General features: G+C 38.3%; 1 protein-coding gene across 4 annotated transcripts in view; it reads right to left on the bottom strand.

Annotated features, from left to right (window-relative positions):
• LOC135936267 (paired box protein Pax-6-like) overlaps positions 1–6,630 on the bottom strand; it is a 29,735-nt gene extending 23,105 nt beyond the window's left edge. The window contains exon 1 of one of the 4 annotated variants that reach the window (XM_065479023.1): positions 6,016–6,630. In XM_065479023.1, the coding sequence (XP_065335095.1) occupies positions 6,016–6,175 (160 nt within the window). In that variant the 5' untranslated portion in view covers positions 6,176–6,630. The remainder of the gene's footprint in view (positions 1–6,015) is intronic. The other 3 variants (XM_065479026.1, XM_065479025.1, XM_065479024.1) reach the window with 3 other exon arrangements.
• Between the last annotated feature and the right edge of the window lie 20,051 nt (positions 6,631–26,681).

The following is a 26,681-nucleotide window of genomic DNA, read 5'->3' as shown; positions in this document are numbered from 1 at the left end:
TGATGTCTTGGCGCCGAAAATTCTCATTAAAAGGAAATATATTTTTAAAACTTTTAATCCGTATCACTCAACTTTAAAGCTGCTATCATTTACTGTTGATTTTTGTATCAAAATAAAATAACACAGGTTAAATTGAAAAGTAAACTCAAGGATGATTAAATCTGCAAGTATTTTTGTAGCAATTAGAAATTAATATTACTTACAAGATAAACATCCATTGGCATAGAAAATGACAGAAACATTTTATTACACAAAGTATCGGAAAAGCTTTTACACGGTGCAGGTTGTTCGAAAATTGCAATCTGCAGAGGAAGGTAATTAAGGAAACGCTATTAGCAACGGTGAAAGTGAGTTAAAAATGCAAAATAGATTATGACAGTTTGTATACGTGTATTAATGTGTTCACGGCTCCTCACTTAGTATACACACACAGCTTTTTTACCACCATCCTGCCGGTGCGCGGATATATAATCACCATTATTACACATAATGCTAAAGTGTTAATTTGGGTGTCTTGTTTCTCAACACAAATATTTCATTATAAGGGCATTAAATTTTTAACGCTCCTCGCCGCAACATCTGCATTATTATGTATGCTAATGCCACCGAGCGGAGAAATTGAAATGCCGCAGATACACACACACACACTCACGTTCCGACAAAACACTATTATAAACACATTTTTTGTTTGAGCTCGCGCCGCCCTTTCTAAAATATTCAAATCGTATCACTGAGACTGTAACTGACCATCTGCTGAAAATTACCGCGCGCCTGAATAGTGAGAGAAAGAAAACAAAAAGCATAAATGATGATGATGCCTTTTTGGGCCGCACCTGCCGCATCGTCGCGCATTTTTCACTACGCCTCCTTTCGGCTCGCGAGCGGCCAGCAAAAAATGATCTCCTTTTTGTGATCGCTGACCCTTCGAGAGAGAACTCAGAAGGGTTCAAAAGGGTTGAGCCGGTTATAATTAGGTTATGCGATGCGGTTTTGGTTGTAGGTGGTCTCCCGAATTTAATAATCCCTGGTTGTATCATATTTGAACCGCGGCAAATATTGCTGTTATTTGTATTCCGTGAAATTACAGTGCAGGTGCTTACGATTAATTAGGGTCGGAGCGAGACCGAAGAGACCGCTGGTATATGAAGACATTACAATTGAATAAAAACGTATCAAGCACAAAAAGGTGATGAGGCACGTGTCCCAAAAAATTGAACTTTTCCTTTGTTGAGCTAAAATCGAGATGCTGATTTTTAAAGTATTGATACAGGGCAACAATTGAAAAATATTTGAATTGTGGATGCAATAAGCAGGAGATTGATAGATAATTTGTTCTACAATTTAAAAAAATATATCCTTGCGCTACAGTAAAAATTCAAATTTTGCAAATTTTCTCCAAAAATTAAAGCGCTTATTTGATCACATTTTCTTGTCAGATTTCGATTCCTCTCGACGAGATCTGTCCAACAGCTTATGAAAGTATGGAACTTTTTAGGGAAACATTTTGTTGTGAAATAAATTGATTTCAAGTAAGGAGACAGCCCTCACCATTATTTATAAAGCATTCGAACTTTGCAGCCACTTTTCTCAAAAATTTACATTGCCTCTTAGGTTAATTTTGGCTTTGACTAAATCCTAAGGGATATGTGTTCATGTATTGATAACAAGGATTTTCTAGGGTGGCAGCATCAATCCTCCTTAATTACTCAACAATTAGACGATTTTGCATTGTTGACTATTGCAAGAAGCTCAATTAAATTAATATATCTGTGAAATTTAGCTACAGTTTTTATCTCTACAGTATGTGTACAGTATATAACGAAATCAGTATACCGAGGAACTGTTAAATTTCAGATTCCTCGAAAATCAAACGGTTTTGTCAATGATTTTTCGATCCCTCTCATCATCATCTATCCAATGATGTGCGAATTATGAGGTAATTTTACCCTCAGGTGAAATAAATCATGATTTGCAATAGGGAGACAGTGCTCGCTTGCAAGCTTTTGAGCCAATTTTCTCACAAATTTAAACTGCAACCGGGGGATATTTTAGCTTTTCCCTAATTTTTTGATAATATTTCCTATAGTAAACGTAATGGATTTTTCACAAATTTTCTGTAAATGCTTTACTTTAAAGTTTTTGTGTATTATTAATAGTTCGTATCATGACGGAAAATTAAATATAAATCATATCAATTGTGTGTGGTGCGTGTGGTATTGTTTAGAAAATCTTTGATAACTTTTGCAGAAAACATCATATAATAGTTTCTTATCATTTAATTATAAAAAATAAATGAAAAATAATACTTGTAAGCGTACAAAACGTGCTCAATAATTTAGAAAAAAATTAACATTGTGCACTACACATATATCATACTAGAAACCATTAGAGCCTCAAATTATTAAAGTTTTTTCTATCAAAACCATTTTTCAAAAATTTTAGAGAGGTTCCCCACGACCAGAACGATTCAGAGTGTTACAGGCGTCAAATTTGTGTGCACCAGTTCGACGCAAATCATCACACTTCCGCTATGCAGCGAGCTGGCTGGCAATCGACGAACGAGAGGCAAAAATCGTTTCCTAACTGTTCGCAACAAAAGCAACAACATAAAATTAAAACATCATGTTTGTGCGTGTTAGTCGTGTTGCCCAATTACGCAAATGAAAATACGCACTCGGCAAGGAGAGAGGAAAATTAAACGGGCTAATTTTTCACGCGCGTTTTTTTTTTTTTTGTTTATTTGCTCGAGGTCGTGTCCGCCGCGTGTAAATCATGACGATGATCACTCGCAAGAACCAACAAAAACAATATATTTCTCTCCCGCGTGTGTGCTGCATAATTATTTCGGCACGCAGGTATTTTTATTGCCGAGTGGCTGCAGGGCCGGTCATGATTTACCTTGAAAAGAGTGTAGTTGAAAATCGGAAATAATCAACAAATGGGCATTGGTGCCGCGCGCGGACTACACGAAGCGTTTCACACCGGCGGCTGCTCCAATTTTCCGGTGCGGCACAAATGATTTCACAACTATATGTGCCAACGGTTTCGAATTTTCAAATGGCAACCGAAGTTTTCAGAAAAACACGCGCATGCCATTTCGTGGAAATCGTGATTCAGAATCAGAAGCGCAATTTTGTGCTCCACAATTTTCCAATTTTCGGTGATTGAGAGTGAGGCAGGGAGAGATGCATTACTGCGCGTGCATACGTGAAAAGTTAATTTAATTTCCTGTTTTACGCTCTACGGCTTGATTGCTTTCACGCTTTTAAGTGGAATTTTGTCGCCTTTTCATCACGTTTGGGGAATTTTATGACACACAAGTGACTTTCCATCATTTGTGAAGCGGTGAGTTGCCTATGCTCTGTTTGCTTTTATGCCTCTTAATAAAGAGTTCAGCGCAGGTGGTGTTTTAAATAGGCTTGGCTTCCCTTATCCATGATAATAATTTACTTCCATGCGCTTATCTCATTTTTGGCTTATTTACAACAGCTTGATATCAATCAGCAGACGTTTCTTCTCCCACAAACAACCTTATTTGTGCGTGCATGCATAATAGGAGCAAATTTGAGAAGGTTTAAATTCTTGTCTGTTTGTCAGAAAAATTTATTGCTGCACGTTACACATTGGGGGGTTTCTTATGACTCGCTATTCGCTGTATGCTAAAACCGCTAAAACATATAGTATATTTTGGCGTAATAAGTTGGATTAAGGTTTCTGTTTGTTTCATTATTATTTTATATTGTTTAAAATCCTCTACTGTCAGTTAAAAAAGTTAGGTTTAGGGTAAAGGCTTTTTAAAATATGATAAAAGCAATTTGTCACCGAATCTATACATGGACGTGAACTCAAGTGCATTCTTACAAAAAGTTAGCCAGATATATATTTTGTAGAATACTGAACTGAACACACGACCGATTTTGTTCCCTCTTATAAACCAAACGATATTTTTGTTATTTTGTTGTCATTTTGGATGTGGAGATGTATAATATATGAGGAACAGTCAATCTGCTGATCGGCAATAAAATTACTTTGAATACATAAAAGCTGATTCTAATTTTTGGTCAATTGATTATTATAAAATATATTTAACTATATATAACTATTTTCAATACACCTTAAATAGTGTGTGAGATATGAAAACCAATAGTAAAACGAAACTCAATACTTGTGTAATGATAAATTATCCTTGGTAACCAGGAATATATAAAAAAACACAGCTTAATTGTCAGATACATAGCAGATCCGAGGCGTTCTTGAGTGAAAATGATTTATTTTTGTATTCTCCTGAGGGAAAAGCACTCTCAAAGGAAATCAGTGTTTCAAATGCCAACCTCAATGCCGACTTTCCTGTTCCAAAGAATGAAAGAAATTCCTGCTCATTATATTTTATTTAGAAACGCTTCTCAAAATCAGTGCGTTTGCGCCAACCGAAATAATTTTTTTGACATTTCCTTGGGTCGGCGGTTGATTTATGGTGTGTTAAAATGCAATCACAGGCAGTGTGTGGCTGGAATCCTTCCTAATTAGAGCCTATAAAAGGCGGTCAGGTGCAGTCAGCAGGAGGTAAATATAATTTTACAATTCGATCTCGCCGCGATAATGGGTAACTCGAGGCAAGCAGCAAACACCCGGCCGAAACGGTGCGGCCGGAAGCCGAGGGTGCCGCGCGCTACAGTGTCGCCGTGCAATCTTATCGAATGCTCACTGATAGAATAAATTAAGACAGATTTATGCAAATCAACCCCCTGCTGAAGCAACTCGGTTCAGAAGAGGCGGTGATTACATGTTATTTTTAAATATTATTATAAATTAGCCTTTTTTTTGATTAAATATAAATCTTTTTTTGGGAATTTGCAATATTTTAAATATCTAGAAATTATATGATTCGAATATTTATTGACTTTAGTTATTTTTTTAATTCTCATCTGCAAATTGAAGTTTTCCTGAAGTGAATGTGTTCATAAGTGAAAATCAGTAAAATTTACAATATCATTCAATTTTGATTTAATTTCAGTAATAAAATATTCCAGCTAAAGTCGCGTCTGAATATCTCGCGAGCCGTTTTATTACACTGCTTTTTGAGGAAAGCTCGCGCTGTTTAATTAGCATAAATTATTATTCACGCCAAATTGTGTGTTGAGACAAAAGTTAGCTAACACTTTTTGCCGAAATAATAAACGAGACCCAATACGTATTTTGCACCCACCTGAGGACGGATGCACGAGTTGTGTGTGTGTGTGTGTGTGTGTGTGTATAATAAAAGCGCGCTAGCTGGACCGGCCACAAAAAGGCTGCAGGCGAAAACCGGTTTCCAGCACTTTGGGATCGTGTGGTTTTGATGGGTGTTGGGTATGCGCACAGGGTAGCCAAAATTCGATCAGCGGTTCGATAATTCCCGCACTGCCGCCGCTGATGCTGAGTGATTGTTGTCACATTAGGACCAAATTGCCCCGTGCAGATAAGCAAAGAAAAAATTGATCCGCGCGCGCACTTCTATATAACTGCCGTATGCTCAATCATTATATATAAATAATAAATGTGCGTGCAGCCGCAAGATCGGGAATTGGAACTTTCGGCTAATGGGACGTGTGTGATTGTTGCGCAACAAGTGTACTTAGTTTCAATCTACTGCAAGGAGCGGCTTTAATGTGATTTGATAATAAAAAACAGTTTTATTGAGCTGGCTGAGAATATAGTCCAGCGACCTGAGATCGGAATGCGAGTTTATTTTACTGAACAAGTTGTCAAATAAATTACGAATGAATAAAATGTTTTTTGAATTTTAATTTTTAAGCCAAATTTAAAAGTTGAAATAAATTTTTCAGACTAAAAATTTAAAAAAAATGTTTCAATAATAAACCCGGGAATTTCAGAATGCACCAAAATAAGGCATTTTCTAGTTTCAACCCTCAAAACACACAGCACACGATCCACAAAAAACGAAGCTTGAGGCCGCACTTGTAAAACGCATCCGCGACACCAAAAGACGCTCGCCGGGCGTCGAGTGGTACTCACCGGCCGAGGAGGTGCAGGACAGGGATGCCAGGGGTGGCGGGTCCATCTTCCAGACAATGTTGGCGGCCGACGTGGGGCTGGTGGAGGCGGAAGTGGCGACGACTGCGGCTGCCGGAGCGGTGCAGCAGCTGTTGGTCGATTCGGCGGACACGAGCATCATTCCATGGACATAGCACTCACCGAGCAGCAGCGATGCTCACAGCGGCCAGGCATGCTCTGATCGCGGTGAATGCTCACTCACTGCCCACTGGGTACCAAGGGCCGTTACCGCCGCCGAGGCATTGGTTCCCGCTGAGCAGCCACTGAGTGCCCGCCAGGCCGGCGCGCCCGCCAATCGGCGCCGTTCTCCGCACGCGGAAAGGCGGAACGGAGGCGGGCGCTGCGCCAGGCCCGACCTTAATTACGGCCATGCCTGGTGTCGCGGCGTAACCCGAGCCGCGCGGTGCTCGCGCTCTGCCTTGTCTGCGGCTGCACGGCCACCCTAACTGCTTGTCCCTGCGCCCGCCGCCACCTGACGCCATTATTCCCGCGCGCCGACTCGTCTCGCCGCCGACGCTGCCGCGCTCGCGATTAAGGGATGCTCATTCGCGATTCCGATCCTGCCTGCATCTTCACTCAAAGGCAGATTTCACGTTGTTCAAAAAGGCAGAAGAAAATAATTTGACTGACAACGAGGTAGTGCCTACACAAGAAATAACAGAGATATGCAACCAGTGCATCGCATGTGACAAACTATTTGCATACAATACCTATTAGGAGCGGGGGTTGTTAGAATTTACTTTAATTTTGTTCACGCAATGAAGAGTCTAACGTCTGATGAATAGTCAATATATCTGGCCACATCATCCTAATTAACAAAATTTGTGACGTGTAAAAATATCCTTTACCTTTGGAAGAACTTAAGCACAAAAAGCAAATAATATCTTCAGTTCAATAAGATCTCATTTAAACTGAATGCTCAACCAAAGAAGAACTCTTTAAAATACAAAATCACGAGTCAACTTTTGAATCCTTAACGAGTAAATGATTTAAATTGCATTCTTGTCTTGGGACTAAGAGCTGCTTGACAAAACACTTTGTACATATAGGGGTTTTTTTTTTTAAAAAAAGTTCTTTCGTTGCATAATTTGTTATTGATGGTCATAAAAAGGTTCTAACTCAAATTATACGGAAGTGTAAATGCATGAAAAATATGTTTCCTAAAATTACTAAAATAATCACCCACTACTATGAAATATTTTCAAAGGTCAAATTTTACTCTCAGATCAATAAAATGATACCCTACAAAGCTATTTTGGAAAATATGGTGGAAAAAATTGATAATTTCCATAATTTCCTTTTTCAATTACTTATATGCATTAGCACAATAATATTATAATAAGAGTCACGATGTATAATGTTTTTTTATATAATTGTATCACCCTGCTCATTTAAATTCATTTTTTGGTTCGGTTATAATTCAAAATTTATTTTGATTTGTAAACAGTTATTAGCTAAAGGTCATGCTATGTTCGCCGCATAATTTTCAAATGTTCCATAGAAAGCTTAATATTTAAGCATCATAAGTTAACTGCCTATAGAAGTTTTTATTATTAATTTAAAACAAATATCAAGTATTTAATTTTTTTAACTACCGAGAACTATACCAAAGTGGATTCATTCCATCTAAAAAATTACTAAAGAAGTAACATTTTTTTGTGAAAAATTGTTACAAAAATAATTTGATTTGTATTATGTTAGCTCAGAAAGTATTAAGCATTTAATATATAATATGTTCTGCAATGAAATAGAACAAAACAACAATCTTCAGCCTGCAGATAACAGACGGCGATATATAGCGGCCGGGCATGAAGCATTATTTTTTATATCAATTCATGCTCTGCCCCGAAAGCGTATCATTTAAATGTAATTAACGATGATTGATGGTATCTGAAACGCTTTTGTCTTTGCAACCTGTTAAAAGATGTGTGGCCTATCTAAAGATCAAATTTAATATTTATTATCACTTTCTTGCGCGGTGGCGGCGGCACAACAGACACAGTAGTTAATGTGAGCGCGTATATGCAGCTGCCGCTGATGGAAAAGTTTTATTGCTTTCAGCTTGTTGTTTAATGAGCGTATTGTGTTCTACACACTGCTGATAATAAATATTTAACTAAACACCCAGCACCCTGATTTTCGTGATGCCAATAAACGCCGTGGCAAGTGCGAGTGTGTAAGCCAAGGCGCGAATGTGAATGTGCATAAATATATCGCCGGCCTGAACTGGGCCTTTACAAAGGGAAACTCTGCAATTTATTGTGCATGGATGCTGCGGAGAAAATATAAATCGCAGTTTCTCTTCAACTGGAGCGAATTTCATCGTGTAAATACCCAACACTCTCGGAGAACCCATTCATCTCTTTCGGCGTCTGTATGCGCGGCTCCTTGTTCTTCGGAAAACGCATTATTCGCCTCTCGTGCATTATCTTCTTTTAATGAGAAATCTCTCTTTGAAATAAGGCAGAGCATGTCAATTATTTTGAGGGAATAAGGCAATCTGGTTGTTTCTTTTTGTTCTCTCTGCTGGCAACAATTTGTGCAACCTAACACTTGTCTTGAAAGCGAGCTAAACCGAAACTTGATCACCATGTTCGAAATTTAATTACTCTGTTTATTACTGTACTCACACACTTCATTATACATATATCCAGTTGCACTGTAATTAAAAATGAACCTTTAATTATAATACATAAGAAAACACAAACATTAACTCAACTACTTCTTGTTATATTCCAAAGAGATTTTGTTTTTATTTCTGCACATTCCCAGCAGCATGTTTTTATAATTTATATTTGAACATATTTTTCATTCACTAAAAACATTACAAGGTTATTCGAATTTTTTTCTGAAAGAGTTGAGTTTTAATTCAAAATCTTGATACCGTTTCAGTTTATGAATCAAATTTTGATAGTTATCTGAATATATTTTATTTTGGGGAAATAAATTTTAAAACAATATTAGTATATAGTTATAGCAACTATTGGTTTGCGAGCTAATTTTTTCACCTCGTATTTGGAGCGTTCGTCATCAGAAAATTGAAATAATTAAAAGCTTTCGGCGAAAATAAATTATTGGTATTCCAAAAATTCATAAAGTTTTTTTATGGTTTCATACACACAGTTATTGATATTTAGGAGCATTTTTAATTCTTGGGTTGTGCACATATGAGTGTGACAAATTTGAGTAACAAGCGAGAAGTTCCCTCACTGCAGGCCGCCGATCTTAATTACTTTTTGGAGCCTGGTACCACGCTCATTATGAGCGAATTGGCCGGGGTGTACCTTGCAAGCAATCTAGCGAATAATTTGCATGCGATAAGGCAGCGCACACAATGCGACAGCGTGGCGGTTGCACGATTTGCATTGCCAGAGAGCACTTTAGCAGCGCAGCACGCAAAGGGGCGAACAGGACATGCACAAACCACCGTCAGGGTGAGTCCCATTGCTCCTCCAACCTTGCCCGGGTGCCGCCCCGCGCGCGTGCAAACGTAAAACACACGTTCCACGCAAGCACACCCGCCGCATGCAATTATTATTCTCAGCATTTTGATGCCGAATTGATATTTTTGCTGGTGCGCGGCGTCGCTTTTTTCACCAACAAAAGCCTTGTTTTTGGCCGCTGCCCCCGAATTAGGTATGCAAATGAGTTGTTCACGTGCTGTGAATTATGGCCGACCGGCACACAAAATAATATTTCTCCGCAGATAAGCTCGCTCTCCTTTTCTTAACGCATTATTTCGACTGCCCTGTAATTTTTTGGTCAAGAATGGATGGGCAGCTGCTCCAAATTATGCGCGCCGCTTTCCTCGCTCGCGCACTGTTTGCACCGGCTTGATAACTCTCTTTCTTTCTTGCTTCGCGGCTAATAAGAATAAATCAAGAGAACTTCCAGCAGCTTATCTCTCATTGTTTTCGAGGGTGGTCTTCGCTCGCTGTAATAAATTTGACTTAATTCGCGCGGAAAACACGGCTGCTTTGTGGATTTTCACTGATTTATGGTGCGGCCGGCGTCGATCAGTGCGTGCATCAACAAGCCGCGCGGTAAATTATGGAGGGAAATTCGCGATGTCATAAATTTGTTCTGCCTTTGCACCTGGATTAGCTGGACGCCATCCACGGCATTTCCATTGATGTTGTTCACGAACTTATAATGTTAAAACCTTAAAAGGCTTAAGTGTTCGTGTGTTAACCAGGATTTTAGCTCAAATGCAATTATTGTAATGGTGTATTATAACAGGATTTTTTTATACATTAACAAATTCAAACTAACGTGGATAAGGAATTTGATTTCCACGTGCATATTTAGGTTTTTAAATAAATTGTTACAAAATTTAAATAAAAATAAACAAAAATCTACATAGATTTCAATTATCCTTAATTACTAGTTTCTCTATATTGGTCTCTGCAAGTTATGACGTGAACTGTTTGGTGTGTTCTATAGTCTTTTTATTTCTCTTACTCGCAAAGAGTTTAACCAACGTTATGTGATCTAGCTTGGGATTAAATTGATTGAATTGACTTTTAGTTGGCCCAAACTATATAGTGCAGCGATTAAAAAGCAATATAATTACACCTTGTTATTTTGCAAGTACAAACTGGTTAGTTTGATTTTTATCAAAAAATTAAAAGACATATAGAAATAGTAAACTGTATGTACCATAACGTATAAAATTTTTTAATAGTTTAAAAATCGAAATTATTAAGAAACGTGATTAAGGGTAAAAAAAACGTGTAAAGTATGCGTTCTACCTTAAAGGTAAAATTTTGATCCTGCTGATCATATTCGCGATATTATTGTTTATTAAATTCAAAGGATCGCATGACAGTTAATTTTTCCTTTTATTTGTGTCACTTTAGCTTAATGAACTGGAATAAGCTATTTCTAGATTATCCTAAAATTTCCTGGCAAATATCTACTTTATCAAGCGAACGCAATTTGGAACAACAAAAGCAAGAACAAAGGCTTCGGTGTAATAAAACTGTCAGTCAAATGTGGATCTGGCCTGCGAGAGCGAGGCGGCGTCGGCAGCAGCAGTTGCTGGCGCGATCGAGAGAGTTGTTATCTGGGCAAAAAAAGAGCGGCGGCTACGGCGGCAGGCGCATATCTACATGTATAACGCAGCGCGCGTGTTGTTATTATTATTGTATCATTTATTTAGCAGGTGCTGGCCCAATTGCCGGACCGATGCATGGAAAAGACGATGGATGTGCATCATTTGTTGTTTGTGTGTGTTCGCTGGGCCAAAAAAAATTAAACGTCCGTGTAATTTTATTCCAGTCTTGAACAATGGCACGAGACCCGCTCGCGTTTTTTCTGGCAATAAAAATTCCTCGCACCATTCAAAAGCTGAGTCAGGCGAGAATTGCAACATTTTTGCCGCATGCAGGTGAAAAAGCTAACAATCGTCTGCTTCCTTTTTTTTAATTGTCCTGCCCGCTTTATGTTTCGCCGCTCCGGCGATAGCAGCACACGCGCGCGCGGACAAATTAACAATTTGCCTATCGCGCCGGGTAAGTGAGCCGAGCAGCCGTTTTTGCGTCAATATGCGTGTAAGCTGAATCACGAAAGCTCAACTCGAAACCAATAATTTAGTGGCGCAACCTTGAAATTTGCCAAATTGCTATGGATGAGTTCTGGCAAGCAGCATGCAAAGCCACTGGAATTGGTTTTGAAACCGCCCGCAGAACGAATTTGCAGCAGATTTGACAGCTTAAATTATACCTTCCTTTTATGTACACCAGCAGCCAAAGCCAACAATAAGTCTTGGTTCTGTTGACGCAGCTCTTTTCTGGAATTTACTCTTAATTGTGAGTCAATTTCTGATGTTAAACCAGGCTTTGTAAAGCTCTACTTTGCTATAAAATTTTGTCCTTTGAATTAAATTGAATATTATATATACCATATGTATAAACTAGATTAAAAATAATTTTAATTTTTGAGTCGTGTCAGTTTGAGCTCTTTAGCAGTGCGGAAAGGAAAGTATGGAGGACTCACAAATTTCGCCCAACTCACACTTCTCGGTAGGATAGGGCATTAACATTGATTCTTCCCATCAGAACAAGAAGTAGTGTTAAGTGAGCGGAAAGCGTGGGTCCACCGCATACAACTTTAAAAAATCGTATTGGGTATAGAATTTTTTAATAAATATCATGGACCGAGCTATTTCATTTGGATGCTGCCAAGACTGGAGGATAACTATTACCTCGAAATGTTGAGTCAACAAGAGTATTTAACTGTTTAAACGAAAATTGATCAACATTTAAAAAAAGCGTCCCTAAACAGGTTCCTTTCGTTTCGTTTCATCCTGCGCACGGATGACAACCGAAAGGAATGCAGCTCCAGCTGAGTTTATTAATTTTCACGTGGTAAATATGCATAATTAATTTTGCCTCTTTGTGTGTGACCGATGGAGCACAAAAGGCCGGCGAACGCAAGTTGGCGGAGAACGAGAGAAAGAAAAGCAAGCTCGTGAGCTTTGTGCGCGCGGAGAGCAGGCTCCTTTGAAGTGCGCCTTTAACACACTCAACAAGCGTGCGCGCGGATGAATGCATATTTATAGGGCCTGAAAGGGCACCGACGCATCATAATATATTAATTTATTACAGTGACAATTGAGACTTCACTCGAGAGCGAAGAGCAAACAAATGCGCGTGAATATTGCCGGGCGGTGATTGATGGCAGTTGCGGCAATGAACAAAATGACCAATGCGTGGCCATCAATAATTGTTGCCTCTCAAATAAATGGGGGTCGGGGGTCAAGTCTGCCTGCCTAGGCACAAGGGCAGTTTCCTCCGTGAAAAATGACACCTTAAATTAGAGGCGGCTGAGTGGCTGCTCAATCACCTTGCTTGGCTCTGGTCCACCGGAATTTTGACGAGCGCTATTCACAAATCAGAGAGACGTGTATATACGAGAGCAGAGAGCCTTCGTGAAGTGACTTGACTGTGGATTAAAGCAGATATTTATTCATGCAATTGATTGATTGCCTCATAAGTCTCCGTGGCTAACAAAATTACAATTCTTTTGTGCAACATGCGTTGTTATTTACATTTACGTATTACTTGAAAAATTTCACCATGGATAGTTTCGGCTCATCTGCACAGCCTTGGTGGCCACCCCCTTAATTTGAGATGGCACCGAGAATTTACGATTATTGTTATTATACTTCTTACATGATAAAATTAAAAGCAGCTGCACTAATATGAATCTTTTGGAGGATTATTGATGTTCATCAACATTTAAAAATCTAATAAATATATGCAGATTTTAACGCGAACACAATATTTATCTAATTTTTCCTGTCTAAGTAATAATCACTCTCTGCATAAAATATTTCATTTTGTCAAACTACGACATGTGAATGTTTTAATTTGGACCGTTACAGAAATGCTGGCTAGCTTGCAAAAATGTAGCCCCAACTGAAGTATATTTATAATATTGACCAGATTGATCCATGACTATGATGTACCAAATAAAAACATTCAACCAAAGGTAGATGATAAAAATACCAAAATTATATGAGTTTAGCTGCACCTAAAATCAGTGAACCTCGAATCTGCACATTGTCATAGTGACTTTTTCAGATGGAAGCGTTATTTATGACTTAATTTAAATTTCAAGCACTATTGGATCCGTTACGGGCCGCACTCAATGTTCTATCATAAAGTGGCGTTAAATTGGCTCATTTTTACACTATTGGCTTTGTGTAAAACACGTGATGGGCCGGAAAGTTTTAGCACGCGCACCCACCAATTTGGCGTTGTTTGCTTCGCACCAGCTACCAAAACTATAATTTCGTAACAAATTTGCATCTGCCCAAGCCGATCAGAGGCCATAATTTGTGCTCTAACCGAACGATTTGAATAACAAAGACGTTGCTGAACAAACAAAGGAGAAGAAAAGCGGGGAGGAGGGGCGCCAGCGAAGAAATAATAAAAAAAATCCGGCGGCGATCGAGGTCGAAAACGATGAAAAATCGAGTCGATTCCCTTTGAATTCCAGGCATGAAACAGGCTGATTGAGGCCATCACAGCAGCAGCCGTAAAACGAAATATTTTTCAGTCATGAGCAGTCAATATCTCACCCAACAGTCTATTATGCAAATCAGGAGTCTCTTATCAGAGACGCGCGGAGGGAATTTATGTCTCAAAATGCTGTGGGAGTCGTCGTGTGGAACCATAAACTTTATGAAATATGAACGTGTGTGTGCCGCATTATGCATAAAAGCTGCTGGCTGCTTTTGTGCTTAGGCGCGGGGACCTCCTTTTTTCGGTTAGGTAAACATTACCGAAAGTGAGTCTGAATGTTTGGACCCACTTCTTATTATTTCATTTTTACTACTCTGAGCTAAGCTGGAGGCTGTTTTATTGACATTTCATAATATCGAGAAGGAAATTGAATTATATCTGCTGGTCGCGCGCAGGCCTTACCTTTCGCCATCTCAGTTTCAGTACGCCTACACAATGTTAAACAAAATGCGCTCAAAATATCATAATTAAAATATGTGTAGAGTAAAGCATAAATGTCATCTGCATCAAACCGAGAAATTTATTTTGTGTTGATTTTTTTTAATTGAAATTAACATACATATGATTCTAGGGCTGACTCTTTCTTTTCAGGTGGAATTCCGCTGCAACATCAAAAAGAAAAACGGCTTTTCTACCCGCCGTGGTGAACACGAAACGGAAGAGGCGACGCTTTTCTCGAAAGAAATCTTCTCATCATGCCTTGATAAATCACTTAATCTGCTTCTTTTATTGCCTTTTTACTGCCTTTCGCATTTGAATGAGATTCACCCTGGATTATATTTTATCTAATTGAGCGAGCGGCGCATCCACAAAAGGAGCCGACCCAGTTTTGGGCGTGTTTCCTTAGCTAATTAAATTAGAATGTGGGTAAGATTAATTGGCGACTAAATTGTTATTTGACACGCGGAGTGATTTTCAGTGTCTCCACTGTGAAAATTTGGACCGGTCGTCGCTCAGATGAAATTATTTCTTGATTGCTCAATTAACCTTGAAGAGGTGCGTTTAATTACTAACCGATTTCTGGAAAGTCAACTCTTTTTTTAATTTCTACTCAGCATATCTTGTGGGCTATGAGCTCTCCTGGTTCCAATAACTGCCGAGCGGAGCGGATAACATGGGGCCCAATAAGTGGTCGCATATATAGGTGCTCGGGCCCAATGTGCCCATCTTTCTGCCTCCCGGCACCGAGATCTTTTCTATATTGAAACGCCAGACATTTTCCCCTTAAGCCGCTGGAAAGGTGCGAAAACCAGTAAGTGGCGGGTCGCCACCGGTGTGACGCTCAGCCCGCTGACAATGAGCTATTTGAGCATTTCAAGTCACATAATTTATAATTACCCACCTTTTGCCATCTCTGATAATGGGCATCTAGTTAGTATATAGATCCCCAAACTGCTCAAATATCTCCCACTGATTTGACACTCCTGAAAATGCCTTTTAACAACTGGCTGTTTTTTTTTATTTAATCGGAGACAAGAGCTAAATTTCAATGACACACAAATTGCATTAAAGTTCATCACCCTCTCTTGGCTGCATTAAATCAAAGTTATTTGTCTTTCGGCTAGTACATTCAGGTGAAGATCTTCTTTCAATGCGCACCCCCTCTGATTCTATACCCTGCTACCCTGCTCGCATTTATATGAAAGGCTAAGCTCTGCAGCGGTGTATGAGCGGAGAAAAGATAACCAATGGCACCATTTTGGATCCCAAGAGTCGTATACAATACCCTGTATTATACAGCATTTTTTTCTATAGGAAATAGTTCAAACTACTGAGAGCAGGACGTCTAAATATATTTGTTGTAAAACTGGAACAATATGCACAACATACATTAGTTTCTACAGCTGATAAATGATGACATGCTCAATATAACTATTGTATAAAAGAGTAATAGATATTTATGTCACGAACATTCTATTGTTGAAGTTTCCATTTTGATTTTTTTGAAGTCCATACTCGCAATATATAATACTAATAAGTGCCATCATTTTTGCTGGTTCATTGCTCCTTTGACAGCGTGCACTTCAAATACTCTCTGTGTTTGAACAATTATGACTAACATTTCACGCTTGTGCTTTGTGACTGGTTCGTTTATTTGGCTTGATCGCTTATTTTGATCTTTTTACGGTTTTGCTGCTCGGTTTTCTTAATTAATTACTTGAAAATCTCAAATTTCACGCTTTTATATCCTTTCTTTGAGTGAATATTTTGTGTCCCAGTGGAAATGAATAAAAAACTTCTTCTAACATGATTTTTTAAGATGAAACATATATAATTTAACAGAGCACAGTTAATTAAATAGCTTAGTGCAAAAAAGAACAAAGCTGTTTAGATGAATCACCGTCATAAATTTTCTCTAAACGCGATGCAACAAAAAGCTCTCCTCGTGGCAGACACGATATTTTTTGCCCCCGATCGAATGCACCCCTCACCCGCGAGAATCACGCGCTCCTCATTACAGCCCCGTGCGTTCCTCTCGCGATTTGGCCGCGGGCGATGTGTCAGTATTTCATCCCGCAGTCGCTCCTTCTCCGTAAACGTGCTCAGGTGCTGATTGTTCGATGAGAGGTGCATCACACATTATGTTTGCAGAGCCGCACTCGCACGGCATATGGCAGAAGGAGAGTCACTCTCGTTTTTAACACACTCTCCTCTGTTTTATTGCCGTGCATAATTGGTGAAAGAGGTAGGGCAATAAAATAAAAAGCATACAAACTCTCTCACATTCGTCTGCAGGAAAAAGAAATAGGTATAAAAGAAAGAGAGCAGGCAAGACGGTGAACTTTTTTGACGCCTGCTGATGGAAATTGCAAATCTATTGCGTGCATCTATCACGCAGCGGCACACAGTCACGGAAGGCAGCACTTTTGAATAATATTCAGCTTCCGTCGTCCTTTGTGCATGCTATTTCATAGTTAGCTCGCCTTTTTTAATATTTTATGCTAATTACAGGTGGAGGATTGGCCGCGGTCGCTGTTCACAAAAGACTAGAGCCTGAAATGAAGCGCGCCTTCGCTCCTATAACAATGTTTAAAAATGTTTGCCGACACTTCCACAAGACGATCAATTCGCTGCCGGTGGGTTGAGACCTCTTGTGTGCAAAAGGAAACGTTAAAATATTTACGCGAGAAGAAAAAGGTAGTTGGTTGGTAACAAGCAACTTAACTGAAAAAAGTAATAGTATAAAATATATAATTTTTTTATTTGACAATCCTTCCATGGTTATCATTTCCTTATATATACAGACAAACGTTTCCATCTAGATATTACTGTCAATTGTAAATGCCAATTTTTTAATGAGGTCTGTATAGATATGTATCAACGGTCGTTTATAAAAATTGTAGTATTACTTTATTCTAAACTATTAAATATAAAAAGTGTTTCCCCAATCCATCACATTTGTAATATGGTGAATAATAATAATTTATTTGTCTTTTGGCATGTACATAATTTAACACAGTAAATGCACCAAACCACATACATCCAATTGCAAATCAAACACTCAGTTCATGTGCTGTTCACCATATAGGTGTCTAATTAATATTCTAACCTAACTACATCATTTACGAAAATTATAATGTAGGGAAAAATAATTTGAAGCAAAAGAAAAAGAAATTTTGATTGTTTTGTTCAATTTTACGAATACTGCAGGACCTGTTGAATTGAAATAAAAAATATCCCCTATTTATTTGAAGTTGAAATTCACATTTACTTAAATTAAGCCCCATTTAGTTCCATTAAGCTTTGATTAAATGCACCAGTTTTGATACAGAAGCAGAAAATTGAAAAGCAACTCTGCACGTTAAAGCGGTTGATTGAGATTGATGTTGGATGTGTTTTTAATGTCCCCTCCTCAAGTGGCAAAGTGGAAAGCCGCTTTAATAGAATCGTGGACTCCTGCTTTTTGGAGAAGGAGCCGAGTGCGTGTGCAGAAAACATGAAGTCGGCCAAAAAGAGAGCGAATAAAATCGCCTTGCTCCCCTCGTCACTGGAAACGACAGCCAGCACACACACACATCCTGGTCCAGAGGCAGCATCAGCCGCCAAAAGAGAGGAGATAAGATCTAGAGGCCAGGCAGGTATTTTGATCAAAGAGCGATTGTTGACGATTAAATTTATCCGCGCGCTAAGTGCGGGAGCCCTACAGCTCAATTAAGGCGCATCAAAATCGAGCCTTTAATTCTGCTTTGCTATTAAAATTGATTTTTGAGGTGCCGCGCGCTTGAAATGCAGATGAGGTGCGTCTGATAAATGAGTGTTAAAACCGGCAATCACGCTGCGCGCGGCCGCGGCTGCGGCTGACTCACAAGTAAGTGAGGAAGATTGCTCCTTGGGGCTCATAAGGTAGCCGGCGTGATTGATGGCTGATAGTGCTGCGGGATGCACCCCTCGAATTCCTCGCACGACCTCCGAATCGCACCCAAATTGCCGCCTCTGAATGTATAATCAGCACCGCGCAGAGACTATGGATAGCCGAGCCACCTTTCGACTGATTTGTGCGGCGTGATTGAGAGCTAGCATGCATCATCCTTCGTTCTCTATTGGCATTTAATTCGTTTTTTTTTTGCAAATTTCATTGTTAAAGATGTTATTCCACAGGAGTTAACAGAGTTTCAACGCCGATCTGTCGTTAAAATTTGTTGTACATAATTTTAATAAATTCAACTAAATCTGTCATGCACGCATGAAGGAATTGGATTTCGTGTTGTCTGTTTAATTTATATTTTAAAGTTCTTTGAGCAAATTTTAAAATTACATTTTATCACAATAATCTTAATTATTAAAAGAGTTAATGCATATTTAGATTAAAATTTATTTCTGATCCCTACGATAAAAGAATTTGTTGAAATTAAAATTTTAGATTTAGAGAACTTCATTTTATTGTTTCATTAAAACAAAAATAAAAAATAAATATGATGAGCGATATCTAACATAGCTTGTTAAAAAAAATTCTCAGTAAATTTATTTAACTGAATTTCATTTTATCTTTTATCTCTATAAAACTTTATAAACCATTGATCAAAAACACTTATCTAAAAATTATTCACATACATCTAGATCTCAACTCAAATGAATGCTCCCCGCGTCACAATTAGAAAGGCTTAAAGTACTGGTATTATAGCTATGCACAAGACCATGAAGTTTTTGTACCCTATTATTAAAAATTGTCTGCCAACTCGTAACAACAAATGCAAAACAACTTGCTCATATCATTAGTAGATGATGCCATTGGATTTATCATGTCATTTGTTTTAAATAACGTTATTGTCGGTAGGGCTTTATTCGGTGTTAAATTTTCCTGCATGACGGCTGTGTGCGCTCCCGGAAATCATTTTAATACAAGTCGTCCTCTTCACATTTTTTCGAATTCGCTCGACAATCACAAGGGATTGACTACCAGTCTTTGGGTTAGTAATGATTTTCAATTTCTTGAATATGTTACGCCTTTTGGCTTCCGGTGCTATCTGTTCCTTGCTGCTGAGTATCTTTGATGGCCCGCCATCAGGCTTTTCATCAGTTTTATTGGCTGACGAGGTGCCTGATGGCAAGCTTGCACTCTCGGGGGTCACTTCAACCCCTCTCTTAGTTCCCGAGAAAGTCAGGACTCCCGGTCTTGGAGCACCACTTGACGGAGGGTTGGCCAGGGTAATGTGGCTAAATTCGCAGGTGCTGGAGCGTTCTTTGAGCTGCCGTAGTCTATTGCAAAACTCATCAAACGTCAGCATTTCGAATTGCTGAAAAAGTAAATAAAAATAACTGACACGTTGACTCTATTGAAAGACATAACAATTTAAGTATATGTATACGTAAATGTAATTTGAGCGTTTGATTATTATAATTATATTTTCAAAATTAACTTTTGATTTCCCTGAGCTTTTGATGGGATTAGCCTTTTTAGAGGTCTCAGCGGCATAATACGTATTTGGAAACCGCTGGCTAAACCGTCTTCGGCCGAATTTTTGCCCGGACAGTAGCTGAGCCCGGCGGCTACTGGCTGGCAAAATATTAAAAAAAGTAATTTTTATCGGTTCAACCCCTTGAGATGGGGATAGCGAACAACTTGTGAAAACTCCATGTTCCAAAAACATCGTGAACGATTAATATGGGCGCACGGGCCTCATTGAAAGAAGCCCAGTCCAGAAAAGGACCATATCTCGTGTTACTGCCCCCGCGCTATGGTCTTTTATTGTAACGCTAAACATTCGTCCCGTGAAATTCATTGATGCATGCTCGGAAGGTGTAAAGCAGCAAGTTCCGAGTCAGAAATATATCGCAATCTTCCCAAATCCGAATGGACTCGTCATTGCAATGTAGGAGAATCAAGCGTAGGTTACCGGTCCAAAGAGCCGAATGCCAATTTTTCTTAAGAAATTTTGAAGTTTTATGACAGGATTCGCCAATTTTGCAATGCGCAAAAATGCACCACTGGTTTTTTGCGGAAAAAACCGGCTGGAAAAACCCACAAATTTTGGGTTTTTCCGCATTTTTCCGAATTTAACTCGAAAATAGTCAATTTTTGCTCCAAAAGAGTCTGAAATTTCAGAAAATTACGTTGAGAGTTAAAAATTTCTGTCTCTTGAAGGAACCCGTGGCTCTAATACTGATTGTGAAAAATCCCTATTTTTGGTCATCTGCATCATGAGAATTTTTTATTTTCATAAGAATGCATGTGTTTTGGACAAATGCGCAAAATTGCATAAAAACCCGCAAAATACAGTTTTTTGCAATGTAGTGGGGTTTTTTTTCGGAAAAATGCGGATTTTTGCGAACCCTGCATTTTGACCATCAGCTGGTGCAGCTCAGCCAACAGGTCACGGCGGCTAATAACGAGCCCAAAATTAGATAGATTGCTGAAGTGGTGCATAATCATGGCTATAACTGAAGCCTCTCATCCTTTTCTTATTGAGACACATGCTATAATATACGAAATGCAATCTCTTTTATGTAACAAATTGCATTAAAAGTTTATTTAATAATATTAATAAACATTTAATTTTTATTACATTTCCCAGAATTTAAAAATAAAATTTTAAGTTTGTTTTAAAGTCTCTAGCTATTTAATAAATAAACTAACAATGTCAATCTTCTTAAATAATAGTTTAAACTTACATTGCAGTTATATTTTCCGATAATATGATGAAAGATGAACCTCAACGGCAAAACAAGTTCAAATACCACAAATATATTGGTAATACGAGAACGAAGTTGAGGAATATGTCGACTGAAAGTCAGATCGCCTTAAACTGCTAGAAAAGTTTGGCCCCCAATCGATATTTCGTTTAATTTAAGGTAAGCGTTCTATAATGCGCATGCTACAAAAAGCAACTTTTTTTTCATTTCTCATATCTACAAAGCAGACATTTGAAAACAAATTGTTGATTAATGTTTATGTTTGACCAACAATGAGTTGTAAACAAGATCAATATTATCAATAATAAAACATATCAAGTTTTTATTCCTTTGCATCTCTCAACCCTCCCTTTCCCCACGACGGACTGCCAACGGAAACCTTCAACGACCTGGTGATGACGGGTATATATTAAATTAAATGAATAATTGAATATTTAAATTAAATTAAACTCATCTTTATTTAACTATGGCATATATATCACTACAAAATAAATTAGGTGAATATATCACTATAATGTAGACATCCAATTGTAAATACAGTCATACAAATAATACACACAAGAAAATAACAAAACAACAAAATATAATAATAAGCATCTCTGCACTTACAAATCTTTAATATAAATATTTAACATAACTCAAATACTCATCGGATTCGTAAAAATTTTTACCGTCTATATCCAAGTTATACAAAGTAATTGAAAATTCATTGAATCAGGGCTCTAGAAATAAAATAAATATTATGTAAGGAGTATCGCCTAAATAAACTTGTGGCCAATGCCTTCTGCACTACCAAAATGCACATTTCATTGTTGAAATTTTAAGTTTCCGATTTTCTGATTAATATATAGTTAATTTTGATGTCCACTTTGTTTTACATTAAGATGTTTAAGCTTTTTTGTTTAAATTTATCGTGCAGTGGCAGAAAAGGGTAATAAATAAAACAATGTTCAATTAAAAAATCCACAAATATTTATTTAACAACTAATTGCACATGAGTTTTATGCGGAGGCATATTTGATTGCATAACTGACGAGTGAGGTTGACGGTTCCTATGCTCGTTCTATTTTTTAGGCACAGAGTTTCTTGTGACGTGAAATAAAATATTTGCAATTTGTGAAATTAAGCAGGAAAGCAATAAAATCTCCCACGTGTCTATACGACGGGCCACGCTAATTGAGGGCGACATTTGGATTGTGGCGCGTCATTGCGTCATGTCTCAGAATCGGCTCAAATTTGAACACTACATGTTGGTGTATAAATGCGCAATAAAACCGAGGCTGCTTGCGAAAAGTCAAAATGCAAAGCGGCGCGGCGCGGAGCAGCAAAAGCGAAGATTAAAGAGTGGCATTGTCGAAAGCCCACTCAGCCAGCCCATAAAGGATAATTCAGCTGCGCTTGCGAGCCAAAAAGCGCCGGGTCAAATTGAGTTGTTTTATTTTCTAACAACGATACGCGCCGCGCGTTGTAATCTGGAATTAGCTTTTAAAATATTGACACTTTAGTTGGCCATAAATTTGGACTGCTACAACTACTCGGGCTGACTGACCATCCTTAGTCGCCGCTTTTAAGAGATTATACGCGCACACCGCGCCTCTCTCGCTTCCTCTTAAAACACAATAAACCATGAGGGCTGTGAGCAAAATCATAAAACGCACACGGCTAATTCCAACCACGGACCCTTTTACCGATCCCAATGCGTACAAAAAAACGGGCAGCAACATAATAAAAATGCGAGAAAACACCGCGCGCCGTGCTCTCGAGAGGATCGTTTCTCTCAATTGGCGACTACGCCCAACTTTTCTTCTTCAGCAGCAGCCGGCAAAGCGCGGTGACAAAAAGCCGGCCGACCGACACACCGACTCAACAGGCCAGAGAGGAAAACTACAAACACTCACAAGGGATGTGAAAAATAGTGCTTTATAAAATATCTTATCTTTGATATCCGAATATCATTCCAGCTATACATTATATTCCAAAATTAATATTTTTTCTCTTTGAATACATATTTCCAATAAATGAGAAGAAATAATATTTTTTATTCTTGCAGAATAGCCAAATTTAAATGTTAACAAAGTTTCCAGAAATGTGTATTTTCTACGCATTGTTTCTATTTTTAGAACCTCTGCTCACAATCAGCTCTTTTCTCCGTTGGCAACGAGTCAACCCCGAGTCCCAATAACACCAACGAGCGGATATCATGGGGCCCGAATGGCCATCTTTTCGCTTCTTTGCATCGAAGTCTTCTATATTGACAAGCTAGACAATTGTCCACAAGTTGCGAGTCAGCGCCCATGGAACTTATTTGAGCAATGTGATGTCACATGCTTTGGCCATCTCTAACAGAAGGCAGCCAGATTCAATCTCCATTTACTCTAATATTTCACCCTGACTTAACAGAGCAAGACACCGATTCAGGACAATAGAGAATATAATTAAAACAAGATACCTTGCAAAAATAAGAGAGGAGATTTGGATAAATACTGAATAAAAACGATCATTGGTAGGAATAGAATCTTATATCACGCCGCACTGAGACGCAAAATAAAAAAAAGATCGATTTGAATGCTCCATCCCAATTTGAAATTAAATATTTAGAGAGTTTACATAAATTGTTGTGGCTGTTAAGCTAACAATAATACTTATTCAGCAAACAATAATTTTAAAGAAGCCTATACAGATTACTTACAAGTGTCTAATTTTCTGTTGAAATGTACATCTATGCCTACTATTTTTCACATCCCTAACGCAGAGCTTACACCTTCCTTTCGGACTAGCTTATCTGAATGTGAAATCGGAGCTTTATTTATTCAAATCACTCAGAGATATCGACCTCGATAGCACGTCTGTAACCAATTAAGAATCGCTCCGTTTTAATTATTATTCGAGTGGTGCTCCTTTTGATGATAAATCACAGAGCGTGGGCCGCTATTACCCTGAATGCATCGTCGCGTCATTTTTTGAGTGAGTTTGGTTAATGGAGGCAGGCCCGGCAGACTAATGAAGACGTCGGCCAAGGAGTGTCGGCCGATAATTATGCCTGGTAATGGCCTTTTTACATTCCGAAACCACACGGTTAAGATTTATTAACCAAAATATACGCGTCTGCTGTCCGGCCTGAGTGAACATCGCACAGCCGAACCCTTTCACGAGCCTTTTTATTACAAGCTCTTGCCGCAGCTGAGGTGTGAATGAAATAGGAATCAATGAATTGGGCGAACACAGAAAGGTTGCTCCTGGCTGACTATTGTTTACTGCTGGTGCCTGGTTAATGCTTAAAATTAAATTAGAAAAAGATTTGTGAATTGCTTCTGTGCGTAGAGATAATTACTAAAAATTTAATACTTTACTATTTTAAATGTAATCAATTTTAGTGCTCATAATTTTTTGTACTTTATCAATAAAATAAGTGACTTCATATCATGGTGACATAAAATAATTTAAATATATTTTTAAGTACATAAAGCTCTTGAATGGATTGTGGTCTGAATGCCTGGTCATTACTGTTCAGTGCTGTTGGGTTTTTAAATACAAATATTAATAAACTGGTTCAAATTCAAACTTGAAATCAACATCACTTAGAGTTGAATTTAAGTTATCCAGAAAAGGAGGGTAAAATATAGTCTGCGCGTGGTTTCGAAGAGCGAAAGACGCTGAAAGGGAGCTTTGTCAGACGGTTAAGTGCTGGGCGAGTGCGAGTCTAAATTGCGCTCGGCACACATGAACTCATCCTCGCTGTCAAATTTAAATATTTCTTCCTTTCACGTTAGCCGCCCGTGAGTTATTTGCTGCCTGTTTAAAGTGTGCCTAATTACATGTTGCATTAATGGTCGCCCGCAGCAGCGAGAATTAAAATATTGCTCGAATCACGCCTATAGCGAGCCAGTGAATGATTTCAATCGTCCTTTAATGAAAAGCTAATTTATTGCCGTAAATCAGACGCATGTCTTCATTTTCTAAGCTCACTTGCATCCCGCCGAAAAGGGATTTGGTTGCTGCCGCGCGAATAAATAATTTGGTTCGCCACTTAATAAATCATAATTTAAATTTCATTTATTCACCTTTTAGAGCTGTTGGGAGCGCTCGTAATTTGAAAAGGCTGATGAGGAGAAAACTTCTCGTCTTTATTGTGTGCGTGGATGAAGTTGAAAAGGGTTGCTTAAAAAGCTCTGATGGAAAATCAGCCTCAAATTTACACACAAATTGGATATTTACGTTGAAACAGGTGTGTAACGTATGTTTTCATCGAGCGGCGTTTTTAAGAAAAGGTGTTGCTCTCTTATCATTCCAAATCTACACGCTGAACTCTTTATTCAGTGCAATGATATTTATGATGCGAAAGTGTTGTTAGTTTTTATTTTAGTTTAATGATTTGTTCAGCTTTTCATATCTCTAATTCTTGCGCAAATGATAAAAAAGAGAAAAAAATATTTCGCCCCCGCGATAGATTATTTCCAGGAAGTCGGCCTTTGTGAGACAATTACTTCGTGCATTTTGATAATGCAATCATTTCGTTGCTGATTCGAAGAATTTTGCGAGACGGGAAGTTAACACATATTGTTAACGCCTTAATTGATACCTTTATTTAATGCATTGTGCTGGTGCAATAATAATAAGTTAAGAGTGCAACTCAAAATGATAATGGCATTAAAGCGAGTGGCCTGGCAATGGCGGCGCTGTAATTGAATGTAATGCACACTTGCCGGCTTAATTGTTGTAATTAATCATCGTGTGTGTAAGTGACTTTCTGTGTCAGAAGCCAGTTTAGAGTTTCCTTACACCAAAAGGACCGTGGTGTATCTTATCAAAGAGGCCGGGGTATTGTCACACCGCAGCAGGCATTTATATTTATGGCCGCAGTACGATATTTTCAAGAACGCCTCAAACACACATATACTGTATATCCTCGCCGCGTGTGTTACACATTTATTTAAAACCAATAGAAAAATCTTGCTCACAGCCCGGCCCCGCGCAGTATTAACACACGACATCCGCCCACTCTTTTCGTTCCCTGAATTTTAATTTAAGCCCTCACTGACTTGCCCACCGAATCACCGCCCATTGCAGTTACTTGCTTGAGAAGGATATTTTTGCATGCCCTTCGTTTGCAATGAGGCATTCTCTGAATTTATTATAGAAAGATTTGTAAAAATTTTAAATCTTCCAAGTTTAAAGTAAACAGCATTAAATATTTTACAAACGTAAAACGTTTGGACCAGAACACCAGAGTATGCTGGTTTTAATTTTTTATATAAACCTAGTAGTATAATATTATACTATATTAGTCGCAAGAAATAAGGTTTTAATCAGAAATATTTAACGGCTACTATAAAAACAGCCTTAATAGTTCGCATAAACGACAAAGAGATTGAAACAAGAGTGTGCTTCAATTTTTTATAAATTAATATATAGTTTATTTATTGCTAAAATTTAATATAAAACTACATTTTTAATAACAATATTCCA

Source organism: Cloeon dipterum, chromosome 2, assembly GCF_949628265.1.
Source record: "Cloeon dipterum chromosome 2, ieCloDipt1.1, whole genome shotgun sequence".
Taxonomy (NCBI): domain Eukaryota; kingdom Metazoa; phylum Arthropoda; class Insecta; order Ephemeroptera; family Baetidae; genus Cloeon; species Cloeon dipterum.
The sequence above is the reverse complement of the archived record's forward strand: the minus strand, read 5'-3'. Positions and strand labels throughout refer to the sequence as shown.